The sequence below is a fragment of the Elephas maximus genome, chromosome 1, assembly GCF_024166365.1.
Source record: "Elephas maximus indicus isolate mEleMax1 chromosome 1, mEleMax1 primary haplotype, whole genome shotgun sequence".
Classification (NCBI taxonomy): Eukaryota; Metazoa; Chordata; class Mammalia; order Proboscidea; family Elephantidae; genus Elephas; species Elephas maximus.
The window spans coordinates 123,317,691-123,342,949 of NC_064819.1; the positions used below are offsets into that span (position 1 = coordinate 123,317,691).

At 36.4% G+C, this 25,259-nt stretch overlaps 1 protein-coding gene across 2 annotated transcripts in view; it reads left to right on the forward strand.

The window, feature by feature from the left end:
• The window catches only part of PRIM2 (DNA primase subunit 2), a 386,408-nt gene that overhangs the window by 213,853 nt on the left and 147,296 nt on the right, over positions 1-25,259 (forward strand). For both annotated transcript variants that reach the window (XM_049894929.1, XM_049894926.1), the window contains exons 8-9: positions 3,085-3,152; positions 22,702-22,774. In XM_049894929.1, the coding sequence (XP_049750886.1) occupies positions 3,085-3,152; positions 22,702-22,774 (141 nt within the window). The remainder of the gene's footprint in view (positions 1-3,084; positions 3,153-22,701; positions 22,775-25,259) is intronic.

Below are 25,259 nucleotides of genomic sequence, written 5' to 3' on the forward strand. Positions count from 1 at the left end.
TGGAGCTATGGCAAGTTCTACCTGGTGTGCTCCTGTTGTGTCTTGTGGAGTTGGCAAAAGTGATATAGTAAGTCACACTGATCCTATTCCCAGTGTTTCAGTAACGTAGTCCAAAAGGAAATTCTTAAGGAAAGTTTCTTATGAAAAACCTGGTGTAGTAACTTTATCCTGAGAGACTAATGAAATTATTAGATGGTTTCAATTAGGTTTTATTTTGAAGATTTCTCTGTGGCCTTGGTGTAGAGGCAAGAATGGAGGAGGAAGCAACAGTGATTGGAGGTATTGTATTAATAGTGTTGTTAGGTGCTGTTGAGTCGGGCCCCACTCATAGAGACCCTATGTACAACAGGACGAAACACTGCCCAGTTCTGTGCCATCCTCACAATCATTGTTATGCTTGAGCCCATTGTTGAACCCACTGTGTCCGTCTATCTTATTGAGGGTCTTCTGTTTTTTTTGTGGACCCTCTACTTTACGAAGCATGATGACCTTCTCCAGAGACTGGTCCCTCTTGATAACATGTCCAAAGTACGTGAGATGAAGTCTCGCAGTTCTTGCTTCTAAAGAGCATTCTGGCTGTACTTCTAAGACAAATTTGTTTGTTCTTCTGGCAGTCCATTCAGTATTCTTTACAAACACTGTAATTCAAAGACATCAATTCTTCAGACTTCCTTAGTAATAGTGTAGGGAAAAGGAAATGAAGGCTGAAATTTAGATAAAGAGGAAGATTTGAGAAATATTTCCAATATGGAATTAACAGATGTTTAGAAATATTTTGCTGTTACTGAGGTGTTTTTGTTTTTATTTAGAAAAGATTATTTGAATAGAAGCATGGTACATAGGTTGGCAGCAGTGATTGAAAAAGCCTAGTCTGTCAGCTCCATCTGTTTTCAGAGAATTGACTTTTGAAATATTTAGGTAAATTATTTAAATCTTTTTGCAGAGTAGTTTTTGGTTCTGAGCAATGAAATCTCTTGAACAATAACAGTGACATTGTGTAAAGGGATTTGACATTAACAAGATACCGAACCAAAACCAAACCTGTTGCCATCAAGCAACCCTGTAGGACAGGGTAGAACTGCCCCATAGGGTTTCCAAGGAGCCACTGGTGGATTTGAACTGCTGACTTTTTGGTTTGCAGCTGAACTCTTAACCACTGTGTTACCAGGGCTCCATTAACAGATGCAGGGTCTGTTAGAGTATTTAAATGTTTTGTTTTTAAAACCTTGAGAACTTTGATAATATTTGATATGTTATGATATACTAGACTTAACATTTCTTAGAGATACTGGAAGTTTGTTGGTTCTTGTCTCAGTTATCTAATGCTGCTACAGCAGATGGCTTTAACAAAGAGAAGTTTATTTTCTCAAAGTAAAGTAGGCTAAAAGTCCAAACTCAGGTGTCAGCTCCAGGGGAAGACTTTCTCTGTCAGTTCTGGAGGAAGGTCCTTGTCCTCAATCTTCCCCTGGTTGATGAGCTTCTCAGGTGCAGGGACCTTGGGTCCAAAGGACACGCTCTGCTCCTGGCACCGCTTCCTTGGTGGTATGAGGTTCCCAACTCTCTGGTTGCTTCCCTTTTATCTCTGGAAAGATAAAAGATGGTGTAGGCCCACACCCACTCCCTTTACATTGGATCAGGGAGGTGGCCTGAGTAAGGGTGATGTTACAACCCCATCCTAATCCTCTCAACATAAAATTACAATCACAAAATGGAGGACAGTCACACAGTACTGAGAATCATGGCCCAGCCAAATTGATACACAGATTTTTTGGGGGGGCATAATTCAATCCATGACAGTTGTACTAAAACTAGAGCAGACTAATTGTTTCACTTTATTGTATTTTAAATTAGTCAATAACTTTGTGGATAATGTTGTCTCTTTTCTACAAGATTTGAAAGTCTCCCCATGATTATTTTTGGATATAATTTAATAAAGATGACTTAGTGTATGGCACTTGAGTCAGCAATTTTTCTTTTCATAAATATATATATATCTATTAGACGTTTAAAAGTTATGATTTTATCTTTACTTGCATGGTATAGAATATTATTTTTGGGAAATGTCTGTCTTCTGTTCTTAGGACTTTTTAGTTAATAAAATATTAATGTATGAAAAATTAAAAACAGGATACCCTATATAAGACGAAAGGAAATCTCTCAGTTTATTGTTTGTCTTAAGATTGTCTTTTGTGAGTTGTTAAATGATTTATCAGTAGAATACAATAACTGTTATGATTCTAATTGAATCCAGAACAAATTTATCTTTTGTTTTATTAAGTTTACTTCAACCTATGTAATTACTTTTGATGAATGTCTTTAATTTCTTTGGGTCAAATTCTTATAGCTTATGAGAGCATTCTCTTAAGAACAGGGAATGAAATAGGAATATATAGAGATACAGCTAGTATATAATGAAAGTCTGTCAGAGGCTCATAGTTTCATAATACACTGTCAGCTTGATGCATAGTTTTTTAGGTTTTGGCTTTTACTTTTTGGTCCTAGATATTTGAGGTTTTATTTCAATATTAAATACTTTGAACCCCTTTTATATGTTTAAAAGATGTTCTTGGCTCCTTGTAGTAATAATTGTCTCAAAATGAAGGATTGCAATGGGTGTGTGTGTGTGTGTACTTCAGCATGTAACCAATTTCACAGTGGCTTAGCTATAAATGAAAGTTCTTCTCCCAAATTTTTTCATCATCCCAAGATTCGGTGGTACAAGGTTGGTTGTCGTACATTTTAGCATTTTGAAATTTTTCCACTTTTATTTACATAGGTTATAGTTTCATGACTAGAGCCTTTTCATGAACTCAGATGGACACTTCCTCTTACTATCTGTTTTGCCTCCCACTTCCTTTATTTCTAAATTCAGTGATATACCCTACAACCTTAGGGCAGGTAGTTAGCTTTAATCACATAGTATGAATCATCTTATTATATTCTTAATTTAAAAAAATGGAAAAATTTCCTTATATTTTAAATACTCCCCTCTCCCTTTCCCAAACCCTGCTTTTTGCGTTGACTATTCAAATGTGTTCAGTGTTTGGCCTTTGATGTTGTATTAACCCTCCTTTCTGCTTTCAGTTAACAGCCAGGTCCTTGCCTGCTGTGCAGTCTGATGAGAGACTTCAGCCTCTGCTTAACCACCTCAGGTAATACCAGGGCACAGCCTTGTTATGCTCATAAATGCAAGTATGTTAAAGTGGTTCATGCATATTAATGTTATTAAAGCCCCTTCAATTACTAAAAACTTAAAAAAAAAAAAAAAAGGAAACCAAGTCATCTTGCTTTAATTCTATGGCTCGATTTGAAGTTTTTAATACAATGTGCTTGTTACCCTTAACTTTAGAGGGTATCGTAGAAAGCTCTATTAGTTCAATAAAAATAGGTAGAACTAGTTATAGTTAATAAGTTTAAAGTAGGTAGAGATGACTAACTTTATAGCAAGATCTAAAAGGAGTGAGCTAAATATTTAACTCCAGGGGAAAAGCATACTTTTGAGACCTCCATATATTCTGCTCGGGATTGATGTAATGGGTGGGATTTATTTCTAACCACAAAAATAATATATTCTCGTTATTTAAAAAATAAACTTAGAAAATACAGGAACCAGACCAAACCAAACCCATTGTTTTCAGGTCGATTCTGACTCATAGTGACCCTAGAGGACAGAGTAGAACTGCCCCGTAGAGTTTCCAAGGAGTGCCTGGTGGATTCGAACTGCTGACCTTTCTGTTAGCAGCTGTAGTTCTTTATCACTATACCACCAGGGTTCCAAATACAGGAAAGGATGAAGAAAAACCCATCATCACTAATCAGAAGTAATACTTTTTCCTCTCTGTGCTTTCTAAAAGCCCTGCATTGAAATTTTATTTTTATTTAAAGATTATAAGATTTTACCTGTTTTTAAAATCTCTCCAAAAGTATAATTTTTAGTGACTACATGATATTTTCTTGTACAGTTGTACTGCAGTGTATTTATCTCCCTTTGGGGGGGGGACATTTAAACCTTTTCCGTTTCTTTTTCCTATACTAAATAATGCTGGATGCAAACTTTTATATGAATTTAGACCATTTACTTAGGATAGGTTTTTCAGAAAAGAATTGGAATTAGTTTGTCAAAGAGCATGAACATTTTCAAAGGTTTAATTTTATCATTTTCAAAAGCCTTACTCTATCTATACTCTCATATTGCACAAGACTGCCTACATTACCCTGAGCAAGGTGGAATGGCCAAAACAGTTGCTCATTTAATAGGTTAATCATAGCGATACCATTGTAATCGTATTCATTTCAGTGATTACTATTAAGAATGATTTTTAAACATTATCCATTTTTATTTTGGAGGGATTGCTATTTTTTTCCCCCATTTATTGTCAGTGTCTTTTTATTTTATTTGATCTTATCTGCTTTAGAATCCCTGTGTGGCATAAATGGTTAAGCACTTGACTACTGAAGAGTTTTGATTATTTACATATTTTTATTGTCAAATTTTATATAGTCAAGTGGCAATAATCTTTTCCTTTATGGTTTCTTTTTATTCTCTTTCAACTTAGAACATCACTTCTCATTCAGAAGCTTGGAAGGATGTTAATTTCTGGTATTTTTTAGTTTCCTTTTTTTCCTTTTCCCTTCTCTTCTCTCAATTAGGGAACCCTGGTGGTGTAGTGGTTAAGTGCTGCAGCTGCTAACCAAAGGGTCTGCAGTTCAAGTCCACCAGGATCTCCTTGGAAACTCTGTGGGGCAGTTCTACTCTGTCCTATAGGGTCGCTATGAGTCGGAATTGAGTTGACGGCAGTGGGTTTGGTTTGGTTTTGGTTTTTCTGTCAATTAACTTTTCCTTCCCAGGGAGACATCTCTGAATCTCTGTATAATTACTTTTTTTTTTTTCTTTTGGAGGGGGGAGGTGGAAAGGTGGATTGAAACCAGTATTTCATCATGGACTGAACATAAAAATTGTATCATTATTAAATTTTCTAGAACTTTGTGTTAGTGAGTTAAAAAACCCAGGAGTTATGTTTGAATCTCTTCCCTAACCCTACTCTCCTACCCATCTGTTAGTGACCAAAGTCTATTGATTTTATCTCCTGAATATCTCTTACTGTAGTAACCTCGTCTTTCCTCCCTGACTCCGTATTTGCTCTCCCTGGTATTTTTCATATCATTGCCAGATGTAATCATATTCTTCTTCTGCTTAAAACCATCGTCTGCCTCCCCAGTTTCCTTTCAGATGAAGTCTGAACTCCTTAGCTTGGCCTGTGATGTCCTTATAGAAGGGTCCTGCCCTGGCTCTTTGGTCTCATCTTTCAGTACTGGCATGCCAACTTTTAGTCCCACCATATGTCTTGAAATTCCTCTAATACAACATGCTCTTGCTCACCTCTGTGCCTTTGTAAATATAATTCCTTCTGCCTGGAATGCCCTTCTCTTCTTCCGGCACTTCTGTAACTTCACTAATGTTTGTTTGGCCTTTAAGACTCAGATCAAGTGTCACCTCCTCTTGTAAGCCTTCCCTGACAGTCTGAATTGGGCACCTTTTTTATATGTGTACATAACACTCCATGGCTACTTCTATATTGCAGAGCTTATGATATTGTAATTGTTTACTTGTCATTTCTCCATCATAGCATGAGTTGCTTGAGAGTTTGTAAGGTGACTTTCATATTTGTATTTCTAGTGGCTAGAATGGTATCTGGCCCATCATAGGCGTTCATTATGAGTTTCATCGAATGGATGAACGCATGTTATAACAGTGATATTTTGTGCTTTTTTTCTGTATAATGTTTTTACAATTTATAAATCATATTGTCACAATTTTTCCTGTAAAACCCCTGGTTCAAAAGATGTAAATCTAAAGGGCAAAAATCTTACCTCTAGTTAACCCTTGGTTCTGTGAAATAGTGGTAAATTCTCCTTCTTCCACTTAAGTATGGTAATTGTCAACTAGAATTTAGATTAACTACTGACACGTCTTTCTGGATCCTTGAAACTTGCACAAACTGTGCGCTCGTTTAGGACTTTCATTCTCTGTGGCGTTCACTCCTGACTTGTTGCTAGGTAACCAGGGCTAGATGCTACATGTAATATGCACCAACCGATGTTGCTTTTTTGTTATTATTAAACCAAACTCTTTCTCATTTTATTACCATGTCAGAGACATCTGTGTGTAGGGTGGCAGCTGATGTGCATAGTTTGATACTTCCCAGCCTATAAAGTAACTTTGTTTTATGCCTTTCAAGCCTATTGAATTGTATCTTTTGGCTGCTAAATGTAATTTTTTTTTTAAATCTTCCTTTTGCTTTGGTCAAAATAAGAAAGAATATTTGGTTTGAGATATTCTAATGATAATCTTCTTAGGCAAAATAATCATCATTGATTTGCATGACTGTATGATTTAAATGTTACCTGGAGGGAAGGACATTAGGAGGTTGAGACTGAGATAATTATTAGTTCTAATTTTGATTAGTGCCTTTAATGATCAAAGAGGAATGATGAATAGCATTTTAATTAAATTTGTCAATAAAACTAGTTTAAGAGATGGTACAAGTACCTGTAAAAATTGAAGTAACAATACAGAAAAATTCTCAAATCATTTTATAAGACCAAGATACTCAGAATTTGTGCAACACTTTGCCAACTGGAGAATCTTGAATATTGTGTGTGTGTGTGTATGTATGTATGGTTTTGGGAATGCAGAAGTGTTATGTCCAGATTTTCTTAGTCGAACCCAAATACACTCTAGTTAAAAGTTACAGTAAGTATAGAAAATATCTACTTCAACATTTTTTTTGAAATATAAGTTTATTTTTATTCATTTATGGGATCCATCCACTTACCAGTTGCTGAATGCCTATTATGTCCTTGGAATAAAAAAATAAGACTGTCTCAGTTCTCAAGGAAGTCATAGGTTTCATTTGAGAGATAGACACGTAAATTAAAAAACTTCAAAACTTGCTAATAGAATTAAATACAAAATATATAATTTTATTGATTTAACAGGCTATCTCCCTCATTGAATTATTTCCTTAAGTAATGGGGGCCATAACTTACTTGGTTTGGTTTTAGCAGCGTAATGGCTCTTAGTGGGTACTCCGGTTGTTGGACTAAACTTGAATCTCACTTGGAGGATGATGTTGCCATTAAGAAGGAGAACAAAGGGGGTTAGGGATGGATATGGTTGCTGAGAACAGATCCAGTAGGTAGATAGCTAAATATAGACCCAGAGTTTACAAGTGAGGTTTATACCAGAGAAAGACATTCGATAGTCATCGTCGTGTAAACCAAAAACCAAATCTGTTGCTGTCAAGTTGGGTCTGTCTTATAGCGGCCCTATAGGACACCGTAGAACTGCCCCAGGGAGCAGCTAGTGGATTCAAGTGGCTGACCTTTTGGTTAGCAGTCAAGCTCTTAACCACTGTGCCACCAGGGCTCGCATCTTTGTATAGGTGGTAGTTGAAATCAGGGGAGTGGTTGAGATCACCCAGGGAGAGAGTATCAAGTGACAAGAAAAGAGGTAATGGCCATGAATAGAATCCATGGAATATCAGTGTTTATTAAGGTATATGGGATGAGCACAGGTGGAGGTGGGAGAGGAGTTAACCAGCAAAAATACCAGCAAGGAATCTGGAACAAAATAGGAACAGAGCAAAGGGATTGTGGTACCAAAGAGGGTAAGATAAAGATTTCTAAAAGGAAAAGTCACTACTGTCAAATGCCATAGGAAAGTTGGTCATTCAACAATGTCAGTTGAATTTGGCAACTGGAAGCCGTTGGTGGCTTAGCCTCAACATTGTGATAGTGGGTACAAGTCTGATTACTGTGAGGAGTCCAGAAGTAAATGAGAAATGAGGCCATAGAAAGATAGGGAGTATAGGCTACTCTTGGTATATCTTAATTCTGAGGGCAAGGAAGGAAAAAAAAAAAAACACCTTAGTCGCGAGCTTCATGGTTAAAGAAAGTATTGTATTTTTTCCTTAAGACTGGAAAGATGAGAGCATTTACAGATTAGGGGAGAAATGGTCACTCTGGAAGTGAGAAGGAATAACTGAGGGAGCAAGATTTTAGAAGACATAGAAGGGGATGGGATCAAGAATTCAAATGAGTTGGAGTTTACAAAGCACCTTTCAACCTGGCTTTTTAATTCATGTTAAGAACAACCCAGTGAGGATGGTAGATGGTCATTTATCATTATCTCTATTTAAAGATTTTTTTTTTTTTTTTTGAATGCAAAGTGCTATGCTGTCCTGTCCCCTTTTCAAAGGAGACCACTGAATTAATTTTATGGAGTAAGACTTCTGTTTTTCAAAATTGATACCAGGAACTCTTCAACTGGAAGAAATAAACTTGCTTAGACTTAGAAAAAATATCAAATTCCAGAATGCCAGAGAAAATTTATTTAAATCACTATTCCTGCTTTCCTAAAATCACGTATCATTCGATGTATTATCTAATCAGCCTACATCTCAATGCAACTTTACTGTCATCCTTACGGTTATATGTTACTGCATTTTCTAGTGTGAATTGTATGATGTCCTAGGGTTTTTTAATTTGGAAATATATAAAGGCTCTGAAATATGTTCCTTGTGAAGTTTATTGTAAACAAGTGTCTTTGCTACCCATGAGATAATATTTATAAAGAGGCATTAAGCAAGGGTGTATGTTAAAGATTGTTAATTTTTGTTTATTATCTCACTTAAGGTATAAAAACAGGTGAGACTAGGGAGACAGACTTGCAGCTTACATTCTACATGCGATAACTTTAGTTATGCCATTGAGATTTGTTTCCTTAACAATAATGCCTCTGCCTACCCAGTGTATGTGTTTTCCTCCTTCACTGCTCTACTTCAAGATGTGAACTGAATGAGGGGACAGCATATTATAGATGACTTTAGCAGTTGCTCTCCTTTACTGTTTCGTCTTTAATTAATGGATAATTTTTAAAACATGTATTTGTTACATTATTTCTTCTAATTTTATTAGCATGTTTCAACCCAACAGTGAGTTAGAAATCAAATTAAGAAAAAATAAGCTAGCGAAGTGTTACCTACATACAGTAAATACTTGGACTGTATCGCAGGGATTAATTTGTAATGCCTTCTGAATTTGTAAGCGGATGCTTACATTGACCTTCATTTTAAAATCGTTTAAAATAATGAAAGCATCTGGCTTCAGTTGATATTATTACAGATGACTTTTGTAAAATTTTTTTTCTCCTGATGAAGTACATTTAGTTAATATGTACACGTTTCTAATTATTCCTCTAAAGATTATGCTGCCACAAATTTTATGTTACAAATGCAACCTCTGTGAAAGCTTTTCCCAGTATTCGAGTGGCACAGCTCTCAGTGTTTTCTTTTTGAATTAGTTCTCATTGTGAAATTTGAAAACTGCCTGGGCATTTATGTGCCTATTGTAGATATGAAAATAAATGTTAGAGAAAGGTTCAGAACATAAGGGCTTCCTCCATTTGAGGGCTGGAATGAAAGCCTCATTAACGTGTTCTACTCCTTCAGTTGTTTGTCAGCTCTTTCTCATCACCCGTTTCCAGCCTCTGGCCAGACCTTAAAGGATTTATTTCCTTGTCTACGTACAACAATACAAGCTTTTAGTTTGGTAAGTCCTGTAAAGGTTTTCCAGATACCTTGTGTCTTAGTTATCTAGTGCTGCTATAACAGAAATACCACAGGTGGGTGGCTTTAACAAACAGAAATGTATTCTGTCATAGCCTAGGAGGCTAGAATTTGCAAATTCAAGATGCCAGCTCCGGGGAATGCTTTCTCTCTCCATTAGTGCTGGAGCAAGTTCCTTGTTATCAATCTTCCCTTAGTTAGGAGCTTCTCAATGCAGGAACCCCAGGTCCAAAGGACACGCCCCGCTTCTATCACTTTTTTCCTGGTAGTGTGAGGTCCCTCTCCTCTTTACTTGCTTCTCACTTTTATATCTCATAAGAGAGTGGTTTAAAATACAATCTAATCCCGTAGATTGAGTCCTGCCTCATTAACATAACTGCATCTAATCCTGAGTTATTAACATCATAGAGGTAGGATTTACAATATATAGGGTAATCAGATGACAAAATGGTGGACAAGTACACAATACTGGAAATCATAACCTAGCCAAGTTGACACACATTTTTGGGGGACACGATATTAATAAATTAGAAAGAATATATTCTTTTCTATTAGTTACCATCTTTGCGTTATTTTTTTCATGTCTGTATGGAAAATGCTCTTGCCTTCTTAGACATGTACTTGTCAAGAATCAGCATTTTGTTTGAATCAGCTCATTGTGATAGGGCACTGGAATGGATACTTCGATGACTATATACAAGGAGCTAATAGATGCGTCTTAACCGAAGATGTTTTTATTTTTCAGAGCAAAAAAGGACCAAAATTTATAAACACACACACACTAAACAAGGCTGACCTAGAGTAACTGCTACAGCTTAATCAAGTAGAGATTAAACAGAGAGGGGGAGGGGGAAATATTTGTGAGGGGTAGTATGTGTATGTAGGTTATGTTACAAACTTTGTGAGGTTTAATGTTTTTTCTTTTTCCTTAAAATATATATATATAATTTTTTTTTATACAGTTATATAAAATATGGAAAACGAGAGGAAACTAGTCCTACCTCCCTACACCCACCACTAGGCTAACATTGTAATTTCTATTCCTATTTTTATGTAATTATAATTAAAGTGGTTAAACTTTAAAAATTATTTTTTGTTTAATGTATCATAACTAATTAATAAAGTGGAACATTGATTTTCATGGCTTTAATTTTAAATGGCTGTATAATACTCAGTTTTATGGGGTATTAGGCTTCTTGGTTGAATAATGCTATGAAGACAAATTATAGGATGTTAGCAGTAACATGTCCAGGTGAAGTAAGCTGAGGAGAAGAAAAGCTACGTGACTTCAAAGCTTGTGGTCATAACCATCAAGCTTTGTAAATTTGTTAGGAGTCACTGAGAGGGCAAGGTGTGAGGGGGAGACAGGAATAACTTTTTCTTCTCTTTCATGATTGTCCAGTCACCTGTCCATTTACCTTGCCTTCAGTTTTTATGTCAATTTAGAATATTTTTATATGCATCATTACCATTTTTTATTTAGTCTTTTCCACAGTATGAACGAATAGTTAATAAACTCTCTTCCCCTTCTGTGTAAGAGCTTGACCTTCAGTTAACTTCCAAGCAGTCTTTTCCTCGAAACAGGTAAAGATGGTAAATACCAGTTATTCTAATAGGCACCATGTAATGTATGGTAAAAAGGACCCTTGATTGTAAATTGTGTCTAGACTGGAAGAAACTATAAATACCTGATGAAGAAGCCATAGTTGTGTACTTCCTTCGCTTGTTCTGTGAAGTGACCCTGGAAGCTATAACTCTGGAGTTATTATAAGACGAAGTAGCTACAAAGGGGCATGAGGCTTCTAGACCAGGGGAGCCTCCACACCTGCCCACTTGCCCCTGAGCTGTCCCACTGTGCAGGACTGCTTTAAGGACTCCTGTAAAAGAGGAACACTTGAAGCTGCTGCCTGCCTGACAAGCTGTGATTCCTGTCCTGGATCTTTCTGAGTAGACTGTCAAGTGTGGCCTATGGTAGGCTTGTGAGTTTCAGTGTTTAGATAGCCTAAGAAGACTACCTGGTGAGTAGTATGCCTGATACAATTAATCTTTATTAACTGTGAGTAAAAACAAAACAAAGTCCAATAAATTGGACTGAGGAAAGACAGACTAACCAAGACACGCCACAGGTTTAATGCCCTCTCAATTGTTTCTAGTTACTGCGTAGAAAGTAGTACTGTAAAAGATAATGCAAGGTGAATACAAAGCTCATTTTTAATAGAGCTACCTTGGTTCTTGACTTCCTGCATCCATACAGTCTAAAGGAGGTCGCTAGAAACATTGATCAAATATATATAGCAGATCTTACAGAGGTCTACCCTTAGTCACCCAATTTAGTCATCCCTCACCAAAGTGCTTTATTATATTATCTCACCCTGTTTTCTTCACAGCAGCATCACTATCTGAAATGATTATTTTTATTTGTTCATTGTTTGATGTTTGTGTGAAATGTAAGCTCCATAAGAACAAGAAATTTGTTCATCTTGACAGCTGACATAATAAAAAAAAACCCCAAAAAACCAAACCCACTGCTGTCGAGTCGATTCCTACTCATAGTGACCCTGTAGGACAGAGTAGAACTGCTCCATAGAGTTTCCAAGGAGCGCCTGGCGGATTTGAACTGCCAACCTCTTGGTTAGCAGCTGTAGTAATTAACCACTACTGGAACCTCAGTATTTACTTGAATTAATGAGTGAGAGAAAAGACTTAGCTTTTCAAATTTTACCTCTCATGCCTTTTTTTAAGCTGCTACATGTTGAAACTGAATGAGATGGTAGTTCAGACAAAAAACTGATAGATTTTCTGTCATTTCTGAGGAAGAATTCTGATGTAGTCTCTACCTTTGGGAAAATTCAGTCCTCGTTTTGTCACCTGTTTTGGGACTTGAGACTCTTTGTCATGGAAACAGGACCCAATTTGGGATAAAAAGAGTGTTCCATTCCTGTATGTGACCCCCAGAAGAGAAGACCCATTTTTTTTTCCTCCTCAATGACTTATTCAAACATTGAAGCCTTATATTTAAAAACTAAACAAAACCACTATTATGTACCTTGCTATTTTGACCTGTGAAATGAAACTTTAAACATGAGATATCAGTGGTTATGCAAGACTAAAGGGATGGATAGGGAAAATACGTGATGTGACTACTGCACTGTTATCTTTAGTAATAAATCCTCATTACCCATGGCCATTGTCTCCCCACCGAATCCCCCCTTCCCAGAATCCTTGGTTCTCTGCAGTTACTGGGAACAAAACATGAGGGGATAATCCTAGAATGCCATAAAGGCATGATAGCCAATCTCAGAAGCAGTCCACACTCTGCAAATTAATGTATTAATTCTGCTGGATCTCAGAATTTTATGTCCCCCTTATTTTTTCATTACTACTCTCTCATCCTTTCTTTATTCCATTCATTTGACTATCCTGGGCCAGAAACAATAAGAAAAAATCCTATGTTAGAGTTCATTATACTACCAGGGCACACTAAGAATGTAAAAAAATTATGCATAAAATAGAGATATTTGTTGGGGTTTTAAATATGTATGGTGAAAATACTTATGTAGGGCTGTAGTTTTATTATGTATCATAGGCATGTGCATAGTTTTACTTTTTGAATCAATTTTATTTTAAAATATAATTTACATCCAATGAAATGCACCCATTTTAAGGATGTAGTTCTATGGCTTTTGACAGATGTAAGATATAGAGATTTTTGATAGAAAAAGAAGATGCGACTTTCAGCTCACTTGCTGTTCATTGGATTGTTACAGTTTTGAAATTTGAATAAATAGGAAAATATGGACCACATGGGGAAAGATGAGGCCAACCTAAAATAAAAGTAGCAGTTGTGCAGGTTATAGTTCTTACTTGATTTGGAAAGCCATACCGTCCTGATTTTCATTGGATGTGCAAGCCTCTTGAAATCATACAATTTTGCCCAGTTATATAGAAATAGAGATCATTATACTACATATCGTCTGATAGTTTCCTGCGGAGATTTCTTTTTTTTTTCCCAACAAAATTGAGTAAACTTCACACTTGTGGAAGAATAATTTACATTCAATTTAAAACAGAATCTTATTGATTGTGTTCTCATTTAGAATAACTGCAGGGAAAATCACCTGGCTAACACAAGTTGGATGCCATTTACTAGGGATTTAGCTACAAAAAGAAACTCATTTCAATTCCAGTGGTGACAGCTGTTGAGTGAATTTTTGTGTGATATCCTTCACAGCAGGAAATGATATATTGTAACTTTGGCTCCCTTCATTTCCTACCCACCCTACAAATCCAGACCACAGGGATTGTGCTTTCTAAATATCTGAATGGTCTCATTTATGGAGACAGTTTTTTTTTTAAACGTCCAAAGTGGGTAAAATTGTGATTGCAATAATGGATATATGAGTGATGTACAGAGGCCTTTGTTTTCTCTTCCTGAAATTGTTTTTCCATTTGTGCCATGATTACACCTGGCTTTATGTGAAGAGGTTGTATTGGAATTTAGTATACTTTTAAAGAATGATGTAGGAGATTACAGCTCATTAAAGATGTGGTAGCTTACTTTTTAATGATCCAAATAAATATGTTTCCTCGATGCAGGTATCAGTTTTGATTACTTGTGATGCTTTTTTCACTACATTTTTATTTTATGTCAGTTTTCAAAATATGGGAAACTATAGCCTGCCAGATAGAAAGGAGTGAATAGTGTTAACCTATTTAGGTTCAGGAGTACTGGGAAAAGCGTGACTAAGAAAGGAAATATGTTTTGTATATTATTGGTTTATGAACCTGAGAATCTCTGTCTCTTGGTGGGAGGGAGGGCAGAGACACTCCCGGAGGGTGGGAGAGGAATTCTTTCCAGGCTGGCCCAGAATCTTAGTGAAAGCCACATTAACATCTCTCATAGTGTGAACATGGCCTTTTCAAATAAGATAAAAAAAGGACAGGTGCAACCAGGTATTGAGGTAGACCAAGCAGCTCCAAAGAGTCCCAAATAGAAGCATGTCACAGCTTCAGTCCCCATTCTCTTCCCAGTGCCTTAGGTTGCCTTTTTGAACTAATCAGAATTCAAGATCACTTCCCTAATAATATAAATGGCAAACTGGCTAAAGTTTAAAAACTTGATTCCCAGGTAAAATATTGTGAAAACAAGCACATTTTCAGTAGACTTGAGGCACTTCCTTTAGTGGGCCCAATTGCGGCTTATATTCTGCTTAAGACTGTCAGCGACTGATATTAACTTGGCAGATAGAAGCCAAGGTAGATCATTTGGCTCTTCTACAGGTATACCTAGCCCTCAAGAGAATTTTTCTTGTCTCATGTCATCATGTTGTCACTATACAACAGCACTCTCCAATAGAAACATAATGAAAGCTACAGATATGAGCCACATTTATGATTTTAAATTACTTAATTTTAATGACATTATCTTAATGCATATCCAAAGTATCATTTCAACACGTAATCTATATGAAAAAGTTATTGGTGAAATATTTTACTTTTTTTTTTTTTTTTTGCACTAAGTCTTTGGAATCTGGTGTGTTTTTTACACTACTGCATACCTTAATTCAGACTAGCTATATTTCAAGTGTTCAGTAGTCACATGTGACCGGTGGCTACCATGTTGGACACTACCCGTAAAAAAAAAACCAAACTCGTTGTCTTCGAGTGGATTCTGACTCATAGTGACCCTACAGGACAGAGTAGAACTGCCCCATAGAGTTTCCAAGGAGCGCCTGGTGGATTTGAACTGCCGACCTTTAGGTTAGCAGCCGTAGCACTTAACCACAGTTGTACAAAATTGGACTCCATTTGAATCTTCAGTGTTTGAGAGTGAATTTTTGCTCTTCGGAAACTTCCTAAGGGTGTTAAGTATAGATTATTGATAGGCTCCCAAACTTTTCAGATCATCAGGTTATTCAAGGACATCTAAATTTTCCTACTTCGAGGTTAGATATTTTATATGACGGTATAAATAAAGTAGGAAAGAAAATTTTTTTTCTAGTACTATTGGAAAGACATGAGTGAATGTTAAGAATAGATAAAAACAAAAGCCAAAATCTTTAAGTGTAATAAATTTACATCTTATATTACATTGGATATTAATTATGGCTACAATTTGAATGAAAAACAGTGTAATACATTCTTTACATACTTTTCATTTGATTCTTACAACAACCCTTTGAGGGAAGTGCTCTTGTAATCCCTTTTATGATCTCTGTTGTACCAATGAGAAAACTGAAAGAGATAAAAAGATTTTTGTAAAGTCACACAGGTAGTAGGTCGGAGCAAGCTTATGGCTATTTGATTCAGACACCTCTGTCCTTAACCACTCTGCTCTTCTTACTCTTTTGTTCTTTTATGCCTCCACGATTGCCTTGGGCAAATAGGACTTGGAAAAATTATGCAAATATGAGAAGTTGCTGTGAATTCCTAAATTGTTGCAGCTATTCCACTACTCCTTGTCTAGTCCCCCAAGATCTCATAAGTCGTCTAAAAAGAGAAAATGATTGGAGAAGTAATCACCCTGGAAAAGCTGACCTTTGCTCTCTCATTTTGTCAGTTTTGCCCTGTGGCATTTATGTCACAGTGGTGGAGCTCCTGAATACCATTCTTGGAGGTGTGATGATGGTCTTCTGCTAACCATCAGTGCCACAGCAGGAAAAATTATGTTTTTTCTTAACCAGCTAATCTCGCCCACAAATCTGCTTTCATGTAATTTCTCCTTTTTGTTTTCAGCTCTCAGTTTCAACATTCAAAAACAATCCCCTGTTGAGTACCTAAGTGCTTGTATTAGTATGCGGGCTACATTGAAAGGAACTTAAATTTCTGTTGTTTCTACAAAGACCAGGAGTAGGTCTGCTTTTCATTTAAACATTCACAAATCAGGTGTGCGCAGACGTATTGATTTCAGATTTATCTTTTTATACATCCTGTGTATTTTTGTTCTGTGAATTAAATGATTGTGTAGTAGTGTTTTGGGGGAACAATTCCAGTGTAGATGCGGTTAATCACGCATCCTGTCTTAGTCATACCCCTCCCCCCCACGGTTGATTTAATTCAGTTTCAAATAGGGTCATTTTAATATTTGGCTATGTAAATATACGTTTTGGATATTTTGAAAGTCTAACCTTTCACCTTTCAGTTCTTCAATTATTAAAACTGTTAGCTTTAGAGTTTTCTTTTTACTGTGATTTTAAGCTATATTGAAAACCATGCTTACCTCTGATGAGCAAGATAATATGGGAGGAAAAAGTTCCTCAGATGTAACTGAGTTTTAATTAAGTTGTATGTAACTTTATATTGAACAATTATTGGTATAGTAGGAATATACTTTTATGTGTATCATTGTTCTCTTATAGTAGATTACATAATTTAGCACCATTTCCTCAACCAAAATTAAAAAAAAAAAATAAAACAAGGAAAAACGCCTAATTACTTCTAAATAAAACATTTTTTTATACACAATTGAAAAATTCTGTTTTTTAGAAAATACTATTATGCATATGCTTAGGTTTTTCAAAACTTGACAAAACCCCAAATTTTCATTAAAATCGGCACTTAGTGCCATGCTATTATAGAAGGAGATAGAATTTAACATTTTTTTTTTTTCATTCTAATGGTTTTTGTTTAGAGATCACTCAGTTTCAGTCCCTGCCCTGTGCTTGTCTTTTTGCCACTTAACCCAGTCTCTTCATCTATAAACTGTGGTTTAGAAATTTCCTTGGCTTTATCTTTTTCTGTCTGTCCATCTGATACGTGCTAACCTTCCAGATCCTGAGGAAAATAGACTTTATTATTCCAAAATGCCATCTCCTTATCACATGCTTACTTTAAAACCCTTCCAACAATCTTAGTAAGCTCAAATCACATACTATTATGAACTTGGTCAAATTTGAAGAATGTTTTAATGCAAACACAATTGTCAAACCACAAATGATAAGAATACAAAAATCACCATGCCTTTGACTTTTGTGAGGAACTGCCCTACTTCTAAGCCTCCAAACTCAAATTATTTTCTGATTGCAATCTCTTACTCTCCTACTTTACCCCCATCCCTCAGCCCCACTGATTGTCTTCCCCCTTATCTCAGCCTGCCTTGCTAGTTTCCCCAGGTCATCTCATCCTTCTGGCTTAACAGGCTTTTCTGTTCAGCCTAGACCCCATTGTCAGTCATTTCTACCACATTCTCATAACATTCTAGAATTCTAAAGTCTTTGTTTCTAAAGCATAACTCTCTATTCAGCACCATTTCTTTGCTCTGAAGTCTTTAATGCCACACATTGCTTACCTTCTCCCCTCATCCTTCTTTTAGAAAAGACCTGTTCTCTCTGGCTCTGGGAACATTTGTTTTGAGCATTGTTGTGGCACTTACTGGAGGTCCCTGGGTGGCGCGAATGATTTGCACTGGACTACCAACCAAAAAGTTGGTAGTTTGAACCTACCTAGCAGTGCTGTGGAAGAAAGGCCCAGCGATCTGCTTCCATAAAGATTACAGCCAAGAAAACCCTATGGAGCAGTTCTACTCTGTAAGGCATCGGAATTGTTTTTTTTTTTTTGATGGCACTTATCACATTGTATTATCTGGATTATCTCTTGATACTTCACTACTTTTATTCCTTGGTCACAAAGTTGGTTAATAAATAGTGTATGCGGAGCGGTTGAGAGACTATACAGAAATTCTTAAATATATGTGTGTCACACACATACACACACACACACACACACACAGTAATTAGAATCTGATAATATCCAGATAAGGACAATAGTATGTCCAGAATTGCCTACTGGGTTGTGGAAACAGTCTTCTTATAGGGAGCTGGAAATCTAGTGTTTAAGAAAATAAAGTTTGTCCTGAATTTTATGCATTTATATGTTTGGGTAGTGAAAATGTTTATTTTGCTAGTACAGTGTAGTAATTGCTACATTTTAGTACAAGTACACTATATCTTTTTACAACCTAGTGACTTCTGAGGGTATTCTAATGTAATTGAATACTCACTGAACCACATCTTTATTGTTTTTACTACTTTTCTGACTTTTTGGTGGCTTGAGAAAACTATATGACATTTCACTCTTAGTTCGTTTCACCCAAGACTGTAGCAATAAAAGATAAATTATACATTGAGAGGGCAAGTGAATCACTGTAGTCCATAATCTCTTGCCACACATCCATATGTATGAATGAACAAACTGAGGCATAGTTTGGCTTTTTTTCTTACTTTTTATATTTGTAGTAAATCTAAACTGAGAACTAAATCTTGATTTTTCAATCAAACTTTTTTCTATGTGTATTTGACAAAATACCAATTCATAACAATTTGAATTATGTGACCCTTTAAAATGTTTTTGGTCTGCTGTATTGAAAACAATGGCATTTGTGGTACATCTCACTTTTATTTTCTTATGAAAGGGCAGAAGCAGAAAATCTTTTATGTATACTTGTTGCCAGGCAGAAATCCCAGCTTTTGCCCAGTGTGACTTGTCTCAGCCAATAAACGAGAGAACGAGATGGGAGATCAGAAAGGCACTTTTATTTCATAGCCTAAGGAAAGGAACAGTTGGGGCTGCTGCTGACAAGACTGCTCAGCAAGGACGGGATGGAAATGTATATTTACAAGCAGAAGATTCATACAAGTTACATCAGTTCTTAATCATACTAAGCAGGCGCAATGGGGTTTACATATAACTTCATGAATTACTTGTTCAGAAAATGGTGGCTTAACACTACCCAGAGGTGGAGAAGTTACAATGTATGAGATACTTAGTGAGCTGAAAGGTTACCCAGAATGTCATCATAGAGCCTGAAACTGTTTCCACAGATTTCCTTTAGTTCTGGGCAGCAGTTAAGGAAAGGGGAACCAGGATGTTAATGCAAAGCTACTGGATGTGCCAAGCAAGCTGCTAGAGGCAGTGGAATTTTCCGCAGCCCAGCAACTTCTGTCTTATACAGAAGCCTCTTGTTAAAAAATGAAGATTGGCGACAGTGAATGTTTCTCAAAATAAAGCTGTGGTTATTTTAAGTGGATAAAAAAAAACAGTGTTTTCTCCTGAATTTGCCTGTGTTTATATATATAAAACCAAAAAAAAAAAAAAAAACCCATTACCATCAAGTCAATTCCAACTCGTAGCGACCCTATGGGACAGAGCAGAACTGCCCCATAGAGTTTCCAAGGAGCAACTGGTGGATTTGAACTGCCGACCTTTTGGTTAGCAGATGTAGTTCTTAACCACTATGCAACCAGGGTTTCCATTTATATATATCTATATATCTCTGTATCTGTAATCTATATCTATATGTAATAAAAAATACAACCCACTGCCGTTGAGTCCATTCCAACTCACAGTGACCCTGTAGGACAGAGTAGAACTGCCCCATAGAGTTTCTTGAACCAATTAGAAATGGTTTTTGCTATTACTATTTCTGCGTTCCAAGTGAGGCTTGTTTCCCCAATAAAATAATCATGAACAAATGTTCATTCAAAAAAATTGATGTTTTTTTATCATGAAAATAAGAACATATTTTGACAGCTCATTAGAGCATCAGCTGCATTCATTTGGAAGTAGAATGATATAAAGCTGATAAAAAAAAAAGCTGATACTGAGCTCCAAATGTGGTGGAAAGGTACCTGACTTTTCCTGGGTCCCTGTTACAAATCTCATTTAGTAGCATCCCTTGGCATTTCCAAGTAAACCCAAAGATAGTTTTGTGAGCTAATATGAGTTGTTCTTAAGGATTTTTATCTTTTCGTGGAAGCATTATTTGTTCCTTTTTCCTCTGCCTTGATTTTTGAGCATCTATTGACATTTTACAATTATGAATATACTGCATTAATCTGGGCAGAAGACAACTTCCTTAGAGTACAGTAATCATTTGGCCCCATTTACTCAATAAACATAATCATGCTTGTGTATCATTTTACCATCTGTAGAGGACTTTCATATTTGTTAATCTGTTTGAGCAGTCCTGTTAGATCACCATAATCATTTGTAGACTCAATTTATAGACTGAGACGCTGAGGCTTATAGGGGTCAGTGAGGGGCCTAGTACTTCTCAGCTGGATGATGGCTTCTCTGTAGGATCATGCGGCCTCTTTTCCCATCCAGTTATTTTTGTACTTACTGATCAAGACCACAGTTACTCTGTATACTGGAATATGCTTTACTGATTTTAATTAGCACTTTGAATATATTATGTCATTTGATTTTCCCAGCATTTCTGTCACTTAGGCAGACCTGGCATTATTAGTGCCATTTTACAGACATGGATAGTGCAAATCAGGAAGGTTAAGTGACTCACCCCAGTTTGTGAAACTAGTGATTTAAACAAAACAGGTTTTCAGACTCCTAGCTTGCTATTTCTATTGCCCTCTTTGCTTCACTGTAAGATATGGGAAAATGAAATGTATTTTTGGTCTTGGGATTCCACTGAAATAATTCTCTGATTATGCTCTATATTAAAGTTTAAAATATTAAAATTAAATGGCAACTGTTGGCTTAACTTAGCATGCGTTTTGTGTGTATAATACTAACATTTTTAATGGAACGAATAGAAGAATCAAATGATACATTCATTGGCAGAAAATTGTTGCTTGAGGGAGAAATAATAGGAGACAAGGAGACGTGTTCTAAGGCCTGGAGTCAGTCTGCATCCCTCCTTGGTGTTCTGCTCTTCCTGCTCTGCAGGCAATTCTCTGGCTTTCTTAGCCCACTGGGTGGCGGGGCAGGATGTTTTTAAGAGTAGGAGAAGTCTATAGCCTCATTTGTAACAGTCTTCAAGCCAGTAGATGCAACGTTCTCACCTCTCCCAAGATACTACTATAGTTTTGCTTCATAATCCATACCCCTGGTTTAATCGGTAAAATTGATTGTTGGTAGAAACAACAGCCTCACTATGGAGCATTTTGAGTATGTGTATATTTATATTGTTCAGCAGCAAGAATGTGTACTCAGCAGTAGAGTCTGAAATTCTTTAGGATTGTAATGACACTTCACTCCATGCTATCCCTTTAGTTGTGGGGTCTGCATAAACTATGGTTTGACTGTGGTTCTCTAGCAATTGTTTTTAGCTGTCTCACACCTGAATAACTGCATCTGAATCACTGTTTTTGGAGTTGGGCACGGGTATTAAGTCAAGAAGCTGAAAAATTACAAAAAAATGGATGGTTTTTGATGATATGTACCAAGGTATGTTTTCTATTTATAAGCAATAATTCAGCAGAATTTATTTTAGGGAAGGGGATGGCATGGTAGAGTGAAGAAACAAAGCACTAGGAATCGAAAGGTTTGAACCCCACTGCACTGCTGACTTGCTTTCTGATCCTGTCAAGTTTCTGACTCCTGAGCTTCCATTTCCTCATCTGTAAACTGCTCTCAGGGTTGTTGTTGTTAGGTGATGTTGAGTCGGTTCCGACTCATAACAACCCTATAGGACAGAGTACACCTGCCCCATAGAGTTTCCAAGGAATGCCTGGTGAATTCGAACTGCTGACCTTTTGGTTAGCAACCACCAGGGCTCCTTGGAAGGATCTAATTAAGGATATAGGTGAGAACTCTTTGCACACTGTAATATCTGACCGCTAGTCATATTTATTTTAATTTTTACAAAATTTATTTCAATTTAGGCCTCCCATCAACCCTGCAAGGCAGGCATTATCATCTCCACTTGACAGATAAGGAACCTGGGATTCAGAGTCTAATTTGCTCAAGGACCTACCGCTATTAAGATGGTTCCTGATTTAGCTTCAGTTTCTTCTTTGCTATGCTGAGGGGATAAATAGTTTGAACTTGAATAACAACTTGGATTATGTTTCTAAGAAATGGAAGTATCACTAGACTAGGAATCAGGGAGTCCAGACTGTCACTATATTTTTGAATTATTTTGGTGTAAGTTATTTAGATTTTTATATTAAATACATTCAAAATATTTGGCTATGTTTCTGCTAAGATTTATATGTTAAATATTTTCTTATTCTGACTTCAATCTTAATCAGAATTAAAAAAAAAAAGTTCTTTCAAGTGTTCCAAAAAGTTTTTTTTAACAAATCTTGTTTTAATATTTTGTTCTTTTTTGCAGTCATTCCTACACTGGCCAAGATTACAGTACACAGGGAAATGTTGGGAAGATTTCTTTAGATCAGATCGATTCGGTAAGCATCGGTCATCCTTTTAAACCTAGACCTTTGTCAGTGGAGGAAACACAGATTTTCTTCAGCCAAAGATTGGCTTTGGGTGCATGGTTGAGGGTGGGGGAGAATGTTATTTCATTGCTTGTCAATCATTTTTAAAGAAAATCCCATGTTTTTTAAATCGTAGGAAAGGCAAATTTAATCAGAAAATTGTGGCCTGATAAAAACAGAATTTAACCAATTATTCCAAAGGGAATACCTTTAAGTAATGATAGCTGAATGGTATTTATGTGTTTATATTTAAATGCCATATACACATAGAAAAGGAGAAATGAAAAATACTAAGTATAGGCTTCCATTCCTGGGTCGCCACTGGATAATGAATCGCATATTTTGACTTCATTTCACTTTGTGGTATCATAGTAGAATAAAAGATTAGCACACTTGACTATACTTTTATTTGTACAATTTCTCTTTACTGTGTAATAGAATTTCCACTCCATCCAAAAAAGGAAAAAATAAGCCAGCAATAAATAATTTTTGTTTAGACAATTACCAGATTATTTACAGTAACTTAAAAATACACTGAGATTTTAATGCTTGGAAATAAGAATTGTAATAAGGTAAGTAGAGAAAGACCATGAGTTTTTGGAGACTAAAATGAATAGTTTTTCTTGTTTAAAAAGCCATGATCAAGTGCTTATAGTTAGTATGTCTAGAAGTAACAGTAGGATAGCTAACCTTACACAGTTAATTTGAGACTTGTTCTTATATGTTCCATCCTTTAATTTTCTCAAACAGTATATTTAACTCTCTTTCCTCCCATATGATTTTTATATACTTTATGCAAATGATTGGAGGTTGATTCTTTTCCAAATTCTATCTGGATGTTTTCTCTATTTACAAGCAAAGGTGAGCTTGGTTGGATACTGTGGATGAACTTAGAAGTTTAATCATTAATTTATTTAGTGAATATATACAAAGCCCATTCATTATGGACCAACTGTTTTGCTGTGGAGCCCTGGTCATGCAGTGGTTTAGAGCTTGGCTGCTAAGTAGAAGGTCAGCAATTTGAAACTACCAGCTGCTCCTTAGAAACCCTATGGGGCATTTCTACTCTGTCCTGTAGGGTTACTATGAGTCAGAATGGACTCAACGGCAATAGGTTTGGTTGTTTTTTTTTTTTTAAAATTGTGCTGTAAAAACCAAACCAAAACCAAACTCTTTACCATCAAGTCTTTCGGACTCATAGTAACCCTATAGGACAGAGTAGAACTGCCCTATGGGGTTTTTAAGGCAGCAATTCTTTATGGCAGCAGATTGCCACATCTTTCTCCCATGGAGTGGCTGGTGGGCCCCAACCACTGATCTCTCAGTTGACAGCCAAGTGCTTAAGCACTGTGCCACTAGGACTCCTTGCTATAAATTCAGAGGTGAATAAAACAGAAAATGTCCCTCGCTTCATGGACCTTACTTGGAGGAGGTAGACACTGTAGTAAATAATAAGTGAGCAATATAACCATAAATTATGGTAAATGCTATGTGATGATCATGTCTGTGGGTCTGTGCCTGAAACTCTGAGCTAAGTGATACGGATGTATCTTTATCTGAATCTCTTTCAACCTCTGTATTTACATCTTCTGATCCTCACAACAGCTTATCATTTGCACACCCCTCAATATTTTTAATCTCTTCGCCAAATGCTCACTTTAGATTTTTTCTTCTAACTGAAATCTGGCTCTTCCAATACCATTGTTTTGCCTGTAGTGAGAGTGCTTTTTCTTCCACACTCTGTACATGTGGATTAAGTGTCTTCCTTGGTGCACATTGCCACTTCCAACCCATTTGTTTGTCTTCAATTGCCAGAGCTCCAGCTCCTTCACAGCCCACATGATCACATTATACCACCTGATACCTCCCTGTGTTGCTGCTGCCTTTCTTGCCCCAACTTTCCTTATTATTCATTGATGACTTAACATTTGGCTCCTGCACTAGCAGTACTCTGTTAACTGTTCTTGGCCTGTGCAACATCCATGTTGATAATCTCATACTCTAGCCTTACAACCCTTTCTGCTCAATTCCCACAGTCATTTCCTGTTTTGTTTCAGACAACCGTAGAACACGCAAACCCAATAAACACACGATCTCTGAAATCTTGGTTTTAAGCATGCAACGTTTGCATACCAAAAACCATCATGACTCTTCTTTTTCTCTCACACCTTGAATCAAATCACCAGTAAGTCTTGCTGGTTCTGCCTTCCAAATATATGGAAAATCAAACTGTTTCTCCCCATTTGGGCTGCTAGCATCATGAAATTACCACTGGAGGACACTGGGTAAAGGGTACATGGTATTTCACTGTATTATTTCGTGCGACTGCATGCAGTCAACAGTTATTTCAAAAGAAAAAATTTAACCTAAAAACGTAAGAAGAAAGAAACAGGTGTAACAAATTTTAATATATTTTACTTAACCCAGTATTTTGGGCTCAAACATAGCAATGATT